We start from the raw sequence: 19,128 nt of genomic DNA, 5'->3' as shown, positions 1-19,128 counted from the left end.
TCCCCTACTGTAACATAGCGCTACACACAGGGGATGGCACATGGTGTCATCCACAATCTTGCTCTCCCTTGGGGTTACTCACACAGTCCCACAGAGTCACAGGGGCACATATACACACAGTTACAGTGTCACACCCTCCCTCACTTTCTTCCCTCATAGCTTCCAGAAAGCCTTGCGGCACAGTGTGAATCGCAGGTCGGCGTGAGGCCCTAGGAGAGGGGGCGTGAGCCAGGAGAGGTCGGTGGGCGTGGCCCGAGTTTCGCCCCGCCCCCTGCTGGGGAGCAGGGGCGGGGAAGCGGGTCCACCCACGCTCCTCCCAGTTGGCCAGATAGGCCCCGCCTCCCAATCTAAGTGGCAGGCGGAGGGGGCGGTGCTGGGCGGCAGGCAGAGGCGTACCGCCTACTGTCCCGCCCACCGCGTTCTTCCTAGCTAGAGGCGTGGCCTGTTGGGCCCAGAGGCAGGCTGAGGCGTGGCCTTCCGTGCCTGCCCCGCCCCGTCCCTCCCGCCGGAGAAGGACGGAGAGGGCAGCCCGGCAGCCAGTCGGTTCCCGCGCGTCGTGCAACTCCGTGGCCTCGCACCCCCACGACTCCGCAGAATGGCCGTCAAGAAGATTGCCATCTTCGGCGCCACGGGCAGGACCGGGCTCACCACCTTGGCGCAGGCGGTGCAAGCAGGCATGAGCTGGGGTGGGCGGGGGATGACACGGGGTGCACATGCAGCGCATTAGGAAACGGCCTCCTGGGACCCGGGGGAGGCTGGTTGGGCCATCAGTACTTTGGTTTGTGACCTAGGGGCAAAGCAGGTGGCGACGGGGACAGAAGTGGGGGACGCTGTGAGATCCAATTTTATGTGAGTCCAAGGACTAGGAATTGGTCCTGGGAGGCAAGGGGGACTCCAGTGACAGGTTTAAATACAGTGCTCTTATGAAACGTTGTTATTGTAGTTGTGGTGGTTGTTAGCGCACCCAGCGAGGGCTTACTCAGCCAGGCAGCGTCTTGCCTCCCAGCACCTACTGCTCTTCATGTGCGGTGAGAACTAGTATCACCTCACTTGACAGAAGAGAAAACTGAGGCCCAGAGAGTGACTTGCCTGATATCAGACAGCTGAAAGTGGTGGTGCTGGGATTTGAACCCAGCCTGTGCTCTTAACTGCCAAAAGTCCACTGGCTCCTGGCCTGGGAGGCAAGGCTGGAAGTCGAGAAGGCTGGGGGGCCTGTTGCTGTGAGCACCTAATGGAAAGAGGATAGCGGAGACATGGGTGAAGGCTTGGGCGCTGGTCGTGGGAAAGTGGGTGAGAGCTGGAAATTCGCAGTTGCCTCAAGAAAGGGGATAAGCATCCCGCATCCTCCCTGCCTCCACCATCCAGACTTCACCAACCCCCAGCGGGGCCTGGGACTTCCAGATATAGGACCCCACCCTTGCTGGCCTCAGTGACTCTGACGATATTGACTATCTGGGTGCCCCATAGGGGTGGAGGCTGCTAGGATCCCACTCTCTGATATCTCGTAGCCCAGCCCACCCTCCGCAGACTCTGCCTGACAGTTCCTCATCAGGCCCACTGCTCACCCCTTCTCCAAGAAGACCTAGTGAGGATCTTGATTTGTGGGGAGGGGGGAAAGAAATTTGCGGATAAGCATTTCTGGGGGAGGAAGTAAGAGGGAGAAGTTGAGAGGTGCTGAGTCACCATGAGGATCTGGATTCCCATGTGACTACCTTACCCTTAATCCTGAATTCCACTGAATTGGGCTTGTCCACCCTGCTGGTCACAGTTGGGACTGCACCCCAGGGAATTGAGAGTTGAGGCCTAGGGGAGGCTCTGCCTTCTCCAGAGCCACAGTGAGCCCCTGAGCCTCACTCTCCCCATCAGAAAAAGAAGAGCTTGATTGAGCTGGGATTTTATTTACCTCAGTGATTCTATAGGCTGGTGCTCTGACCCTTACCACCTACATGGTCAAATGCCTTGTCATCTGTGTGCCTAGATAGCTGCAAAGTGGGAATAAAACTAGTAGCGCTTGCTCTGGGGTGCTTGCAATGATTAAATGAGATAATATATGGAAAATGCGCAGAATTGTGTCCAGTATATAGTTGGTGCTCAATAGGCCTTCTTTAGGCTAAGCAAACTCAGCTGTGTGATCCTGGCTTAGTTGTCTAAAATTGCCTCAATTTCTCCATCTTCAAAATGGGCAGGGTTGTTGCAATCTAGTGCTTTTCAAATTGTGGGTGATAGTGAGTTTTGAAATATACTTAATTGGTCATAAAGGTGTCAGGGTGTATCGCATGTTGAATATTGGTTATATGAACCTTCTTTCTGTTATATATGCATGGATTTGTATATACTGGGTTAGGCTTTGAAATCCATTTTGTACTGAGGGTTGAGATCAAAAAAGCTTAAAAAAAGGGCATGATCTCTGCAACTTACTCTCAAATAGGAAAAAAAATTATATATGTATAAATGTATTTATACACACACATATATAATTATGTATGTTATATGTTATATATACACACACAGAGAAAGATAAAGCAAAAGCAAGCATGAGAATTGCGGTCTTGCAACTTTCCTAGATGTCTCAATTTTTTTCAAAATAAAAAATTAAGAGAAAAATATAAAGTAAGGAATTTGTAAAAAAAAAAAAAAACAGAACAAAACAAAAAACAGAAGAAGTTTGGAAGTACCTTCCAAATGCTCTTTTTTCCAAAGGTAAAAATCTGTGAATTCTAAAACACTACTGTTTGGTATGGTAGCCTACTAGTCACATGTGGCTATTGAAATTTACATTTAAATGCGGGTTGTGTTAAAACAAAATTTTGGAAAAAAAATACCATTCGTCTGTAGAAAGAGCTTAGCACAGCACTTGGCCTATAAGAGGTTCTCAATAAATGCCACTAATCAGCAAAAATAGAACACTAATGGGCACCCTTGTAGTGAGCCTGTGTCGAAGCTCTCACTCTCCAGGAGGACATTTTTCTCCCCCGGAATACCCAGAATTTACTAGGGTCCGTTTTAACCATTGATAGATAACCAGTGCCCACATTGGCCCCCTGGAAGCCCCCGCTGCTCCCTGATGTGTGAGAGTACAACACAGGTTTTGTGTCATTCCCTTAAGAAAGGTGGTCACACAGGATGGGGACACTGGGATTTATCGTTTTCACGCTAGAGGGGAGACTGGGGTCCAATCAGGGAAGGTGTTTCCTGTGGTTCCTCAGCCAGTAAGTGGCACAGCTGGAACCCAGGTCCATGGAGCAGTAAAGCCTGTGCTTTTGTGTTTATAAAACACCAGGGAGATGGTAGCAAATATGACAATGTCCCCGGACCCTCAGGGCCATTGATATACTCCAGGGCAGCATAAGTAGGACCGTGACAGAGGACACCCAAGTAGCTGGGGCCCAGGGAAAGGATAAAAGGTGCTCCTGGCAGAGGGTGCAGCACGTGCAAAGGCCAGGGGGCAGGAAACGACATGATGCATTTGAGGAACTGAAAGAGGTGCAGTGGGTGAAAAGGGTAGTGGTTCCAGCACAGTCTGGAGAGGTGGAGAGGCCAGACCCCAAGGGACTGGAAGGCTGTCATGAGGAGCATAGACTTTATCTCAGGGCACTGAGGGGAGGGATATGAGCAGGAGGGCACTCCAATATAACTGTGGAAAGCTCTGTCTGGCTGCCATGTGGAATATGGATGGGAGGGGCTGAGACAGGGGCCAGGAGCCCAGGGAGGCCTAGATCAGGACAGGAAATAACAGTCTTTTTTTTTTTTTTTTTTTTTAAGATTTTATCTATTTCTTTGATAGAGAGGGAGAGAGAGAGTGCAAACAGGAGCAGCAGAGGGAGAGGGAGAAGCAGGCTCCCCATTGAGCAGGGAGCCCGATGTGGGGCTTGATCCCAGGACCCTGGGATCATGACCTGAGCTGAAGGTAGACTCTTAACTGACTGAGCCACCCAGGCCCCCAGGAAGTAACATTCTGAGACGATTAAAAAGCGTAGTAACAGCCAGCACCCATGTATCATTCATTCCTGTGCCAGGCACTCCCCCAAACTTTTCATTTGTTTGTCTTAGTTTCATACTTTTTATAACAGCTTTGTTTCGTTAAGATTTCATTCACATCCCATATAACTCACCCACTTAAAGTATACAGCTTAGTGCTTTTTGGCCTAATCACAGAGTTGTGCAGACATTATCCCAATTTATTTTATTTTATTTTTTTTTTAAAGATTTTATTTTTATTTATTTGACAGAGAGAGACACAGCGAGAGAGGGAATACAAGCAGGGGGAGTGGGAGAGGGAGAAGCAGGCTTCCCGCGGAGCAGGGAGCCCGATGCGGGGCTCGATCCCAGGACCCTGGGATCATGACCTGAGCCGAAGGCAGACGCTTAACGACTGAGCCACCCAGGCGCCCCACATTATCCCAATTTATTTAGAACATTTTCATCACCCCCAGAATAAATCCCTAGGAGTCACCCCCTCCCCATTTTTCTTCTCAACCCCTCCCCCAGTGGGCAAATACTCCTCTACTTTCTGTTTGTACGGATTTGCCTGTTCTGGACATTTCACATAAATGGAATCCTACACTATATGGTTCCTTGTGCCTGGTTTCTTTCGCTTAGCAAAGAACATTTTTTCAAGGTGTATCCATGTTGTAGCATGTATCAATATGTCCCTTTTTTCTATTGCTGGATACTGTTATGTACATTGTATGGATAGACCACATTTTATTTATCCATGAGGTTGAGGGACATTGGATCGTTTCCATTTGGGGCTATTATGAATAACGCCTCTGTGGATTTTCATGTACAAGTTTTTGTGTGAACATATGTTTTCATTTCTCTTGGTCACGTACCTAGGAGTGGAAAGGTTGAGTCATGTGATAACTCCATGTTTATCCTTTTGAGGAACTACCAGACTGTTTTCCAAAGCAGCTTCATCATTCAACACACCCATCAGTAGTGTATGAGGGTTTCAGTTTCTCCACATGTGCACCAACATTTAATGTCTGTCTTTTTTAGCACCCATTCTAGTGGGTGTCAAGTTGTACCTCGTGGTGGTTTTGATTTGCATTTCCCCGATGACTAGTGAGGTTGAGTATCCTTTCGCATATTTATTGGCCATTTGTGTATCTTCCTTGGAGAAGTCTCTATTCAGATATTTTGCCCAATTTTTAATTGGGTTATTTATCTTTTTATTTCTGAGTTGTAGGAGTTCTTTATATATTCTGAATACAAGTCCCTTATCAGATGTATGACTTACAAAAGTTTCCTCCCATTCTACGGATTATCTTTTCACTTTCTTGATGGTGTCTTTTTTTTTTTTTTTTTTTAAAGATTTTATTTATTTATTTGAGAGAGAATGAGAGAGAGCACATGAGAGGGGGGAGGGTCAGAGGGAGAAGGAGACTCCCTGCCGAGCAGGGAGCCCGATGTGGGACTTGATCCAGGGACTCCAGGATCATGACCTGAGCCGAAGGCAGTCGCTCAACCAACTGAGCCACCCAGGCGCCCGGTGTCTTTTTTTTTTTTTTAATTCCATTTATTTGACAGAGAGAGAGATAGCGAGAGCAGGAACACAAGCAGGGGGAGTGGGAGAGGGAGAAGCAGGCTTCCCACTGAGCAGGGAGCCCAATGTGGGGCTCGATCCCAGGACCCTGGGATCACGACCCGAGCCGAAGGCAGACGCTTAATGACTGAGCCACCCAGGTGCCCCTTAATGGTGTCCTTGAAGCACACAAGTTTTTAATTTTGATGATGTCAGTGTGTCTATGTTTTCTTTTGTTGCTTGTGTTTTTCTTTTTTTTTTTTTTTAAGATTTTATTTATTTATTTGACAGAGAGAGAGATAGCAAGAGCAGGAACACAAGCAGGGGGAGTGGGAGAGGGAGAAGCAGGCTTCCCGCCGAGCGGGGAGCCCGATGTGGGACTCGATCCCAGGACTCTGGGATCATGACCTGAGCCGAAGGCAGACGCGTAACGACTGAGCCACCCAGGCGCCCTGTTGCTTGTGTTTTTCATATCATAGCTAGGAAACTATTGCCTAATCCAAAGTCACAAAGATTTATACCTATGTTTTTTTCTAAGATGTTTTATGGTTTTAGCTCTTACATTTAGGTCTTTGATCATTTTTGAGTTAATTTTCATATATGGTGTGAGGTAGGGATCCAACTTCATTCTTTTTACAGATGGATATCCAGTTGCCCCAGCACCATTTGTTGAAAAGACTATGCTTTCCCCCGTTGAATTGTCCTGGCACACTTGCCAAAAATCAACTGACCACATTAAACCTTTAGATACATTATTTAATTCTACATTTAAATCTGTATTCAAAATAACAAATGGCATCATTCGTTAAGCACTGCCTTAGCAGCTGACAGCACAAGATATTCCAGGCTTATCTTGTCCTTTCTCTGCCCCAGGCTGGCAATCAGCCTTTTCTCGAAGGAGCTCAGGTTCACTTATCACAAGAATGATACTTAGAGGTTGTCTCAGTCAGCTCGGGTTGCTATAACAAAATACCATAGACTGGTGGCTTAAACAATGGATGCTTGTTTCTCATAGATCTGGAGACTGAGAAGTCCAAGATAAGGTATCAATAGATTTGGCCTCTGGTGAGGACCCTCTTCCTGGATTGCAGACAGCTGTCTTCTTGCTGTGCCCTCACCTGGTGGAGAGAGAGCTCTGGTCTCTTTCTCTTCTTCTTCTTCTTCTTCTTTTTTTTTTTAATTTATTTTATTTATTTATTTGAGATAGAGGGGGTAGAAGGGGAGGGGCAGAGGGAGGAGAGAGAGAGTCTCAAGTGGACTCCATGCTGAGCGTGGAGCCCAACTTGGGGCTCGATCCCACGACCCTGAGATGATGACCTGAGCCGAAGTCAAGAGTCAGATGCTTAACTGACCAAGCCACCTAGGTGCCCCTCTTCCTCTTCTTGTAAGGACACTAACTCCATCATGGGGCCCCCACCTTCATGACTCATCAAAACCTAATTACCTCCCAAAGGCCCCATCTCCAAATACCATCACATTGGAGGTTAGGGCTTTAGCATATGAATTTGATGGGGGGCGGTGATAAACATTTAGTCCATAGCAGAGACCACAATTAATAATTTTTTTTATATCATCATTTGCATACACCCAGACATTAACATCCTTTGCCAGTGTTTAGAACAAAGCAAGAAATGTGTTGGTTGTGAACTTTAAAATGGATGTGTATGTGTGGGGACACAGACTCATTCAAAATTCTTTGGCAGGGGACATACCAAGATGATGTTCAAAATCTTTAATGCCCACTTAGACCGGGCCCAGCCCTTCAGAAGTAAGCCTGGGGGACCAATCCCAGCACTGGGCAACCTTTGGGCAGCTCATGTTTTCCTCTGTACCTCAGTTTCCTCCAGGACCATAGATGGGGGGCATAGGCCAGTGTGATGCCAGGCTTTAACCCTTTAGTTGCTGGAGAGTGGAGAAGTCTGGGGAGTGCGGGGGGGGGGGCGTTGGAGGCAGGTTGTTTATAAACTGGAATGAAGGTATTGCCCCACCACAGGGGACCTGGGGGGTGGATTTGGGGGTTGGTGGCACCCTCTAGGACCCAGCCCCTGGAGCCTGGGGGTGCCAGCCCACAAGTCCACTGACCTGCCTCTCTGCCCTTCTTTGCCCACAGGTTATGAGGTGACAGTGCTGGTGCGGGATGCCTCCAGGCTGCCCCCAGAAGTGCCCAAGCCGGCCCACGTGGTAGTGGGTGACGTTCTGCGTGCGGCCGATGTAGACAAGACCGTGGCTGGGCAGGATGCCATCATCGTGCTGCTGGGCACCCGCAATGACCTCAGTACTGAGCCCCCCCTCTGCCCACGGCCCACCCCTGGGCCTCGGCCCCCAGCGCCACCCCCGCCCCCAGCCCCACCCCTGCCACCCCAGCCACCACCGCCACCTGCTAGTGACAGCCACTCTCTGTCCCCTCTAAGGTCCTACCACAGTTATGTCCGAGGGCGCCCGGAACATCGTGGCGGCCATGAAGGCCCATGGCGTGGACAAGGTCGTGGCCTGCACCTCGGGTGGGTGGCGGGGTCATAGGGATGGGGCTGAAGGGTGGGGGGTACGTACTGGACAGGCAGCCAAGGGGCTTCTGCAAGGTGGCACTGGAGCCATCCCAAGTTCCTGTGCATTTATTGAGCACTAACTGTGTGCATGAACCTTGCTGGGTGATGCTGGGGACACAGTGGTGACCAGTACAGCCCTGGGCCCTGTACTCATGGGTCTCGTACATGGGAGGGAAGTGGTGAATAGACCCATCATTGCACAGTGATAGGCCAGAGTGGTCGGGGCCAAGATGGAGGGACACAGAGGGATCAGGGCCAGAACAGGAGAAGCCCCGAGGTGGCACCTGACCCAGTCTGAGAGAGGGGCAGGGAGAGCCTCCTGCAGGAAAGGACAGAGCCAGGCATACACAGACCAGCTCTCTACCCTCACAGAGCTCCCCATTTTCGAGGAGAGCCACATTAAACAACTGGTTGCCTCGAATAATCCAAAACACAGGGTACAGGGTTCATAACCGGAACCATTAACGTGAACAGCATTTCCTGAGCACTTACCGTGTGTTAGGCACCATCTAAGTGCCTTAGGGTGAATGCCACTTAATCCTCACCAAGTTCTGAGTATTTATGCTCATAGCAGCACATAGTAGGTGCTCAGTTAATAGTAGCTGTTCTTATGGAAGGCAATGGAGGCACAGGGAGGCCCACCAGCTGACCTGAGTTCACACAGCTCGTGGCTGGTTCCCACCGCCTCCATGCCTTGCCTCTGGGTTCCATCCTCGCCAGGAAGGGAAGCGACCTGAGGGAGGGCAGAGGGATCAGCAGTTGTGAAGGCTCTGAGGTGGGAGCGTGGCTGGAACAGAGTGTGTGAAAGGGAGAGTGTTGGGCGCTGCGGTCAGGGGGCTGATGGCGCCAGATGCGGTGGGCCCTTGTGGGCTCTGATGGGGACTCTGCTTTCACCCCAAGTGATACGGAGCCGCAGATGAGCTCTGACCCTCTGGGTGTGCACAGGCCCCTTCTGGCTGCGTGTGGGGACAGAGGTGGGCAGACCAGGGAGGAGGCTGCTCCCATGGGCCAGGTAGGAGGTAACTGGACAGGAGCAGGTGGGGAGAGAAGTGGTCAGCCCTTGTGTGGCCGTCAGAAAGACAGGAGGCTGGGACAACTGGAAGGCCGTGGAGAGGCCCTGTAGGGTTTTGTCCTGGCATAAGGCCAGCAGGCTGTGTGGCCTGGCCAGTCTGTCCTCAAGCTTTGGCTCACTGTGCCCTATGTCCCCCTCCACAGCCTTCCTTCTGTGGGACCCGACCAAGGTGCCCCCACGACTGCAGGATGTGACCAATGACCACATCCGGATGCACAAGGTGCTGCAGGAATCGGGCCTGAAGTACGTGGCCGTGATGCCACCACACATAGGTGAGTGGGGCTGGGACCTGGCGGCAGGGTCACCATCAGCCTGCGCCCTCCTATCCAATGGGGAGATCTGCCAGGCCTTCCCTGGACAGTGTAAAATTGCAGACCTTCCCCTTACACTTTCTGGTCTCTCTCTTGCTTGATTTTATCTCCTTTCTAACACCCTTCTGGCTATCTCTGTTGAACCAACCACCCCAAATTTAGAAATGTAAAACAACCACCATTATTATTATTATTATTATTATTATTAGTGAGTTCCTGGGGCTAGCCCATATTCAAGGGAAGGGGACTTACCTTTCACCACACAGAGCATATCATTCCTTTCTTTTTTTTAAGATTTTATTTATTTATTTGACAGAGAGAGACACAGCGAGAGAGGGAACACAAGCAGGGGGAGTGGGAGAGGGAGAAGCAGGCTTCCTGCTGAGCAGGGAGCCCGATGCGGTACTTGATCCCAGGACCCAGGGACCATGACCTGAGCCAAAGGCAGCCACTTAACCAACTGAGCCACCCAGGCGCCCCGATTCCTTTCTTTATTTAGTGTGGGTTTCTATCAACTAGAATGTCAACTCCTTGAAGGCATGGATTTTGTCGTGTTTTGATCACAGCTGTGTTCCCAGTGCCCAGAACAGGGCTGAGCATATAGTAGATGCTCAGTAAATATGAGCTAATATTGGATGAACTAATCCAGGGGAACCACACTTCCCAGTGGTGTTGTGGAGAGGATCATAAACTACACCTACGTCCTCTTCCTCTTCCAGGTCTAGAACCCTCCTTGAGAGACACACAGAGACAGACACAGGGAGACATTCATTCATTCATTCAACAAATGTCTCTCGCCTACGGAGTGTGTGCCCTTATAGGCCCTCTCATGAGGCTTACATGTCTGGCAGGGAGACAAGGAAGCTGGATGCTCTTCCTGTTAGGTATGCTGCAGGGAATGGAGAAACTGTAAAGCACAGAGAAGGGAGTAACGGGGAGCCATTCATGGAGCACAGGCTCCCTAAAGAGATGGCTTTGCGCAGCGAGGAAAGGAGGCAGATGAATGTCCATGGAAGAGAGGACTGGGATGAGGGAACAGCGGTGCAGAAGCCCAAAGGCCCAAAGGCCAGACAGTTGTATCTCCTTCATATTTGCCTGCTCACTGAAAGAGCAGTTTGTTTTGTTTTTTTAAGATTTTATTTATTTATTTGAGAGGAGAGAGAGAGAGAGAAAGAACATGAGTGGGGGCGTCGGGGTGGGGAATAGAGAGAGAGGGAGAAGCAGACTCCCTGCTGAGCAGGGCACCAGACACAGGGCTCGATCCCAGGACCCCTAGATCATGACCTGAGCTGAAGGCAGGTACTTAACCCACTGAGCCACTCAGTCACCCCTGCTTTGAGCAGTTCTACTTTGCCCTCTGCCTCCTGGGGCCCCTGACAGGAGGAGGCCTGCACACTTTCTAGAGGGTCAAATAAGGTTCAGTGTTTGGGTTCAGTTTAGGGCCCTATTGGGACCAGAATCCTAAGCTTTGAATCAGTGGCAGTGAGGCTGCGGGGTGGAGCTGGGTGCAAATCCCAGCCCCGGCACCGTGTGGACCTCAGGCCCGCGGCCTCTGAGCCTTGGTTTTCTCATCTCTGAACAGAGCACATATTACAGAATATCTGTACATATCTTGACCTCCCGGGTTTGAAGTGAAGCCCAGAGACATCATGCCTAAAAATTATTTAACACAAAGTATCTTTCTCAAAAAAAAAGGGGGGGGGGGCCTGGTGGCTCAGTCAGGTGTCTGCCTTCAGCTCAGGTCATGATCCCAGGGTCCCGGGATCAAGCCCTTTGTCGGGCTCCCTGCTCAGCGGAGAGTCTGTTTCTCCCTCTCCCTCTGCCCCTCTCTCTGCTCATGCTCTCTCTCTCTCAAATAAGTAAATAAAATCTAAAAAAAAAAACAAAACACCCAAAAACAAAAACACAGAGTACCTTTCTTCAGTTTCTTTTTTTCTTTTTCTTTTTTTGGTAGTATGTGTGTAAAAATTTTGAAACCTCCAGAAAAGTTGAAGAAATGAAAGGTTTATGAATATCCATAAACCATCTAGATTCAATTAACATTTTGCCGTTTGCTTTATCTTTTATGCATACCTCTGATGTGTATATATGAATACATGTGTGGTATATATCTTTTTATAGTGTGTGTGTGCATATATATATTTATTATTATTATTTATTATGTTATGTTAGTCACCATACAGTACATCATTAGTTTTTGATGTAGTGCTCCATGATTCATTGTTTGCGTATAATACCCAGTGCTCCATGCAGTACATGCCCTCTTTAAAACCCATCACCAGGCTAACCCATCCCCCCCCCCCCCGTCTCCCCTCTAAAACCCTCAGTTTGTTTCTTGGAGTTCATAGTCTTTCATGGTTCATCTCTCCCTCCATTTTCCCTCCCTTCATTTTGCCCTTCCTTCTCCTAATGTCCTCCATGCTATTCCTTATGTTCCACAAATAAGTGAAACCATATGATAATTGACTTTCTCTGCTTGACTTATTTCACTTAGTGTGTGTGTGTATATATTTAAAATTTTTTTCTGGCTGAACCATTTGAGAGTAAGGTGCAGACATCATCACACTCCACTCCTAGAACCTTGATAGGCATCTCCCAAGAAGAAAAATCTTTGGGAATGGCCCAGTGTCCCATTAATGCGCCAAGGGAATGGATGTTAACTCGATCACATCATTTAGTATCTATTCCATATTCAATATTCAAATTTCTTGAATTGTCAAGAAATATTGGGGTGCCTGCCTGGCTCAGTTGGAAGAGCTGCAACTCTTGATCTCAGGGTTGTGGGTTCAAGTCCCACATTGGGTTACTTAAAAATAAAATCCTTAAAAAAAAAAAAAAAATATATATATATATATATATATATATTTTTTTTTTTTTTCAATGTCCCCTCCCTACAAACTCAGGATCCGACCAAGGATCATGGGTTGTGTTTAGTTGCCATGTCACCTTGAATCTGGAACAATCCTCCATCTCTCTTCTTTAAAATGTCTCATAAAATTAACCAAACCAGGTGTCTTTCTGGATATCTCATGTTCTGGATTTCTCTGCTTGTTTTCTCTCAGGCTCAGATTAAACATTGTTGGCAGGAATGCCACTTGGGTGAGGGTGTATGTTTCTTACTGCACACTATTCCAGGTTGCCCCTGTACCAGTCGGCTGCATTCGATCCCTCAGTTAAGTTGGTCACTGTCAGAGATTTTTAATTATAATGCAGCCAACAGGTGCCCTCCTAATGGCCAAGTTATGCCTCCAGATGGAAGGACCAGAGCAAATCTAGCCTTTGCCACTGGGAAGTCACCCTTTGCAACCCTGGGAAGTGACTTTCTCTCTTGCAGATTCAGTTTGCCCATGGGTAACACTGAGTTATTAATCGTTCCTAGCCTAGTCCCTGCTTTATTTCTCTCCCTATAACATATTGTCTATTTTACTCTCTTATTTGTTCTCCCAGGGAACATCTGCATGCAAAGGGCAGGGGGTTCCTGGCTGTTTTGTCCCTTGCTGGGTGCCCAGCACCTGACACCTAATAGGCCATCAGTAAGGATTTGTCGAATGAATGAAGTAAGGGGTATAGATTGGCATCCTTCGCATTTGTAAGAGTTTCATACATCATTGATTCTTATACCCTCTGGGCTGGGCACACCGTAAGCACCCTGGAGTGGTCACATGCTGTGGGAGGGGAAAAGGACATGGGCTTCACCCATCCCCTGTGTCCTTACCTTGCAGGAGACCAGCCGCTGACAGGGGCCTACACAGTGACCCTGGATGGACGAGGGCCCTCCAGGGTCATCTCCAAACATGACCTGGGCCACTTCATGCTGAGCTGCCTCACCACCGATAAGTACGACGGGCACAACACCTACCCCTCCCACCAGTACGACTAGAGACTAGGGCTCTGACCCTGTCCGGGAGGACAGCATTCTGGGAAATGGAGAACAGAGGAAAGGAGTAAATAAATCTTGAGCCAAGAGCTTCAAATTATTCTAGAAGACCCAACTCTGTGACTTTCTCTGTCTGCCTTTGTCTGGGTGGTTCAAGGTCTCTCTCTGCCTCTGTGGAAGGTTTTCATTCATGTCCTTGTCTGGCCCTGTGCTAGAGACCACCGGTGAGGACTGTGAGGACTGTGAGGGGTGACCTTGGCTTCACAGATCTCACAGTCCAATGAGGAAGACACCCCGGCCCGTGAGAGTGACAACCCAGAGTGACTGTAGCTCTGAAGGAGGAAGCCCAGAGGGCTGACAGAATGACCTGACCCAGCTTGGGGAGCAAACAAGTCGGAGGGGAGGAGTGATCAGCCCCAAGAGGCTGTTACATGGAAGCTAAACTCTGCAGAATCATTGTAAAAAGCTTGAGCTTTATTCTGAGGTTCTGTGCAAGGGGCGGAGCAGGAGAGAGGCGGGGAGGGGGCACAGTCAGGTTTGTGTTTTATAAAGCTGCCCTTGGCTGCTGGGTGAATGTGGATCAGAGGCCTGCAAGAGCAGGCTCTGGAGCCCCAGGGTACCAAGACAGAGGCCTTAAGTGGGGCAAGAGAGTGGGTGTGAGCAGAGTGGACAGTCCATGATGGGGGGTGGGGGTGCGCAGGGAGAGGCATCCAGGAAGAAGCATAGAGCTAGAACCTGGAGATGGGGTTATGGTGGGGCCAGTCCGAGATGGGGGCCCTGGAAGAGGGGCAGGTTTGGGATGGGGAAGGGGAAGAATGACCCCTTCCTAATCATGTCCCTCTTTGATAATCTACTGTCCCCTGCCCATGTTCCCCAGAGACACCTTTCCCAGGTCTGGGTGAGCCACTCCTCTCTTCCTACTTCCAGCTTCCGACCTACCCACCCAACACCTTTAACCTTCCCCTCCCCTGTCCAAAAAAAAATCCATTCCATTCCTATATTGCTTCTGCAAGCAGCAGGATGACTGGTGGCAAGTTCCAACCAATGAGAACTGGTCTGAAGAACTTTAACCTCCCTTCCCAGGGGTTGCCTGCAGAAATCTGCCTCCCTGCTCCTCTTGGTGAAACTTGTGGGAGTGGGGCACTACTGATTCAGGCTTTCAGGGCACTGGCACTGTTGTTTTTGTTTTCCTGCCCTCTTTCTCTTTCTGTCATATTGGTCATTTACAAAACTTTTCACTGGGTACCTTCTTTGTGTCCAGCCATGTGCTAGGTGATGCTATAGACCAAGCACTGGGTGACCAAGATAGCCTTGGTTGGTACCTGCCCTCCGAGGGCCCACAATCCCGACCTCGAGTGCACAGGGCCAGGATTGGGAGGCAAGGGCAGAAGAGTCAGGGCACCACGGGGAGAAGCCCAGGACACCATGGAATGGCGCCTCACCCGCTCTCGAGCTTCAAGGGAGGGCTTCTGAGAGGAGGAAACTTTTGAGATGAGTTCTGGCGAGAGGCAGCCTGGGAACTGAAGGTGTATTTTCAGGATGAGGAAACCAGTTTAAAGATCCAGAGGCCCTTTATTGTCGTTTTTGAGTACTTGCTACGGTACCTAAAACACTAGGGATAAGGCAGGGAAAAAGACAAGACAAAAATCTCAGCGTTTATGGTGGCGGCGGGCACGTGAAGTCATTTTGGAAAAACTGTAAGTCAACCAGTGGGGCCGGATCACAGGGAGCCAGGAGGAGTGTGCATCAGGCCAGACCGTGAAGGGCTTTGTGGCAAAAGGGGAGGAGCTGGGACTTTGTCCCCAGGGCCTTGGCGACAGAGGAATGAGTTCCCAGCAGTGGAGATGCCATCCTGCCTGAGAGGAAGGACAGGGCGCCGGGGGGAGGGGGGGTGCAGGAGAGACCACCACAGGGCGTGCGGAGAAGTCTTTAGGATTAAGAAGGGGCCCGGGGCACAGTGCGTGGGGGCAGGAAGACAGAAACCCGGCTGCGATCGCCCAGGCAACGTAGGCCGCGCCGAACCATTGGCTGGTCTTCAGCTGCGTCATCCTCCGCCCCGCAGCGTCCGCCCTCGGAACCCCGGGGGCGCGGCCTCCGCGAGGGGCTCAGCCCCACCCGCCCGGAGAGCGGGGTGGGGAGGGGCGTGTTAAGCCCCTCCCGCTACGGGGTCCTCACCTGGTATAAAGGAATCGCAGAGAGCAATGCTGACGATTTTGGAGCGAGGACAGTGGCTGAGTAGAAGGAAACGGTTCTGACGTCCTCGCCACCCTCCACCCTCGAGACGTGGCCCCGCCCCCGGACGAGTCGGAATCCTTTAAAAGGTCCCGGGTGTAAGGAAAGGGAGGGCGGGTCCGGCGTCTCCTGGCGACGGACCGGTGGCTCCACCCAGCCAATCCTCGCCCCGCAGCGGGCAGGACTCCAGCCAATCACGTCTCGCGCTTCGGCTCCGGGGCGGAGCTAGGTGGGCCGGAGGCCAAACCGAGAGGCCCTGGGGAGGTGAGCGAGGTTCCTACTCAGCGCTGGTGTGGGTCGTAAAGCTGCGGACGTTCCAGGACTTGGTCATTGCGAACCTGGCAGCTAAGGTGAGAGAGAGAGAGAGGCCGCCCGGCTTGAGATTTGCCTTGGGTAAGGGGAGGTGGAGGCGCGCCCCCCGAGAGTTGTGGAGGTGGGGTCTGGGCGTGGGTAGAGGGTGCAAATAAGGGTGACTGATAGGATTGGTGGGCTTTGGGGACTGGAGACTGAATTCAAGATCCCGGACTGAAGGCGAAGTTGTTGGGGCAGGATCTCCAAGTGGACGGAGTTTGAAGCTGGGACATGGGGTGTTTGGAGAAGCGAGAGAACCAAGGAAGCAACTTCTGGGGCAGGAAATCTAAAGATTGGGACAATTCGCGTCTCCCGGGCGGGTTGAATTCGGGGCTCCAGTGTTCTGGAAAAGGTGTGAGGGCTTGGGGCTGGGATCCCGAGCATTTGGAAAAGCGAGAAAACTACGTGCAAGGAATCTTGGTGAGGGAGACGCAGTGGAGGAGAGGAGGTGCTCGGGAGAGTCCCATGTTCAGGTCTTGGAGTCAGAGGGAGAGTTGGGAGGTGAAGTCGAAAGGTGTTTGAAAGACGGGAGAATGGGGGAAAGTTGACGGGTGAGGGCATCAAAATTAGTATCCCGAACAGAGTAGATCGGAGAGCATTTGTAGTTTTTGAGCCATGTGTTGGGGCCTGAGTCTCTGGACCCGACAGTAGTTTTGGGGAAGAATCTAGGGCCTTCTTGGGGTCCGAAGGACCGGGAGAAAGCAGTTTCAGGGCCGGAGTCTGGGGTGGGGGAGGGGCGTTCCAGGCGTGGAGCTCAGACCCGCCGCCCTGGAGGCAGCGGAGGGCGGGGCTCGGCAGGCGCCGGGCAGCTGGAAGTCCGGGTTCCCTTCCCCCACCGGCCCCGGGCCCTGTGCGCATGCCCTGAGGGAGGGCGGGGGAGGTTGCTCCCTCTGGCGTGCGGAGCCCTCTGGGGATTGTAGTGCATGCTCAACGTTAATGCACGTGCCGGGCGGCTATTGGCCCACATTTCCCAGAAGCCCCTGGGCTAAGTTGTTGCCTGCCTGGATGCTGAATGGAGCTCCATGGAGGGGGCGGAGCCTGGCAGGAGTTGAGTTTTAGCGAGTTTTCTTAGGAGGCACGCTTTGGGGAAAGCCGAAGGAACGGCAGAGAGAAGGAGGGAGGCTCCTTCCCAGTTCTTGGGTGTGCTTCCAGTGCGTTAGGAAGAGGGCATGGAAAGAAATACACTCCCTGGGGCGCCTGGGAGGCTCAGTCGGTTAAGCGGCTGCCTTTGGCTCAGGTCATGATCCCGGGGTCCTGGGATGGAACCCCACTTAAAGCTCCGCACTCAGTGGGGAGCCTGCTTCTCCCACTCCCTCTGCTCCTCCCCTCCACTTGTGCTCGCTCTGAAATTTAAAAAAAATCTTAAAAAAGGAAGAAAAATAATCATCGCTGTGAAAGAGTCTCTACAAATAGGTGTCCTAACAGGGCTCCAGGTGGCTCGAATATAATAGGCAGTCAATAGGTAAAAATATTGAATGAATAAATGGCAATTAAATTCTTGTTCCTTAAGGTTAACTAGATGGGCCCCATGCATATTTTACACGTGGGATCTTCTTGACAATATGGTAAGAAATTTTACAGTCCTCACTTTACAGATGAGGAAACTGAGACCCAGAGAGGCAATGTCACATAACTTACAAAGATCAAACAGCTGAGCAGTGTCAAAGCCAGAGTTCAAACCCAAGTTTCCCTGCCTCTAGCCCACGTCCCCGTACTCCACACCTGTCATATGTGACACTTTTGAAGAAATGAGTATTGTGTTTGAAGGAGGCAGATTCACTATTCAGGGCCACACAGGCAAGTAAGTGGGATGCGAACCCAGCTATGTTTCGGTCCAGATCTTGTTTTCTCCTCCTCAGCCCTGTGGGATTCATATTATGTCCACTTTATAGATTTGGGATTTGAACTAGCCCCGCTGCGTCTGACTTGCCCCTCTTCTCTCTATAGGGCACCATGGTAGGAGGCTTGAAGAGGAAACACTCGGATTTGGAGGAGGAAGAGGAGGATGAGAAGTGGGACTGGGGTCCAGCAGGCCTGCGGAGCTACCAGCAAGCCCTGCTTCGAATCTCGTTAGACAAAGTCCAGCGAAGCCTGGGTCCCCGAGCACCGAGCCTACGCAGGCATGTCCTCATCCACAATACCCTCCAGCAGCTCCAGGCCGCCCTGTGCCTGGCTCCAGCACCTGTCATGCCCCCTGAGCCCCTCTTCCTGGGCGAGGAGGACTTCTCCCTGTCAGCCACCATCGGCTCTATTCTCAGGGAATTGGAGACGTCCATGGATGAGACGGAGCCCCCTCAGAATCCAGTGGCTCCCCCAGGACCCCAGAACGAAGGGCTGCCCCAGCCTGATCCAGTCTTCTTAGAAGCTCTGAGCTCCCGGTACCTGGGGGACTCGGGTCTGGATGACTTTTTTCTGGACATTGACACATCTGCAGTAGAGAAGGAGCCTGCTCTTGCCCCACCGGAGCCCCCTCACAACCTCTTCTGTGCCCCAGGGTCCTGGGAGTGGAATGAACTCGATCACATTATGGAAATCATTTTGGGATCCTAAAACTTTGGGGCCTCTTTCCTCATCTCAGCCTCGGTGGGCTGGATCCCTGGATGCACCTGTTTGTGTGTGTGTGTGTGTGTATGTATGTGTGTTTTGGTCGGGTCTCTAAGCAGTGACTGTGGCCTCCTTTCCTCCCATTTCAGGGTTCCACAAACCGTCTTGCATGTGTGTGTGGTTACCACAGCCTTCTGTGAAGGTGGGTCTTCCTGAATTAATTTATCTGTTCCAAATGCCTTAACGTGACTCTGTTTCTGGGAGTCTGATTTCCCACTTCCCACATTTCTTCTGCCTTTCCCTCCAGTTCCTAGTCCCCTTGTGACCACTGGGGCCTCAGGGAAGATAAAGCTAGGCCTGTCAGAGGATGACGGGGATGTGCTGCCTGGTTGCTATGGGAACTCAGACTTTGCCTCTTGCACCTCAAGGGAGCAGGAGGGGCTGGCCTCCTCCCCCAAGGTTGAACCCCACCTCTTTGGCAAGACCCCAGTCCCAGCAGTCTCCTGATTCATAACCAGGCCGGACCACGTGCAATAGGGTGGAAACCAAACTGCTCCATGCCGCATTATTTAAAAGAAAGGCGGGTTTTGTGGTGGGTCTTGTTTGTTCTTTGTTTTTTGCTTGTTTGTAATGACTTTTTTTTTTTTTTAATAAAAGTATTTTGGAAGGGA

The 19,128-nt window shown here is 50.9% G+C and overlaps 2 protein-coding genes across 3 annotated transcripts; both read left to right on the top strand.

Moving 5' to 3' along the window:
- The first annotated feature begins 499 nt into the window (after positions 1-499).
- Positions 500-13,438, top strand: BLVRB (biliverdin reductase B). Its single transcript, XM_036095021.2, has 5 exons — positions 500-674; positions 7,635-7,799; positions 7,936-8,025; positions 9,286-9,414; positions 13,176-13,438. Exons 1-5 carry the CDS (start codon positions 596-598, stop codon positions 13,331-13,333), a joined length of 621 nt encoding a protein of 206 aa, XP_035950914.1. The 5' UTR covers positions 500-595; the 3' UTR covers positions 13,334-13,438.
- Positions 13,439-15,407: 1,969 nt separating this feature from the next.
- Positions 15,408-19,128, top strand: SERTAD3 (SERTA domain containing 3). Of its 2 annotated transcripts, none has more exons than XM_036095023.2 (2): positions 15,408-15,955; positions 17,861-19,128. In XM_036095023.2, exon 2 carries the CDS (start codon positions 17,867-17,869, stop codon positions 18,461-18,463), a length of 597 nt encoding a protein of 198 aa, XP_035950916.1. In that variant the 5' UTR covers positions 15,408-15,955; positions 17,861-17,866; the 3' UTR covers positions 18,464-19,128. The 2 variants fall into 2 exon arrangements, with proteins under 2 accessions (XP_035950916.1, XP_035950915.1); XM_036095022.2 differs by having other exon boundaries at positions 15,417-15,912.

The sequence above is a fragment of the Halichoerus grypus genome, chromosome 15, assembly GCF_964656455.1.
Source record: "Halichoerus grypus chromosome 15, mHalGry1.hap1.1, whole genome shotgun sequence".
Classification (NCBI taxonomy): Eukaryota; Metazoa; Chordata; class Mammalia; order Carnivora; family Phocidae; genus Halichoerus; species Halichoerus grypus.
Note: the sequence above shows the minus strand (reverse complement) of the source record. Positions and strands in the feature narration are given on the sequence as shown.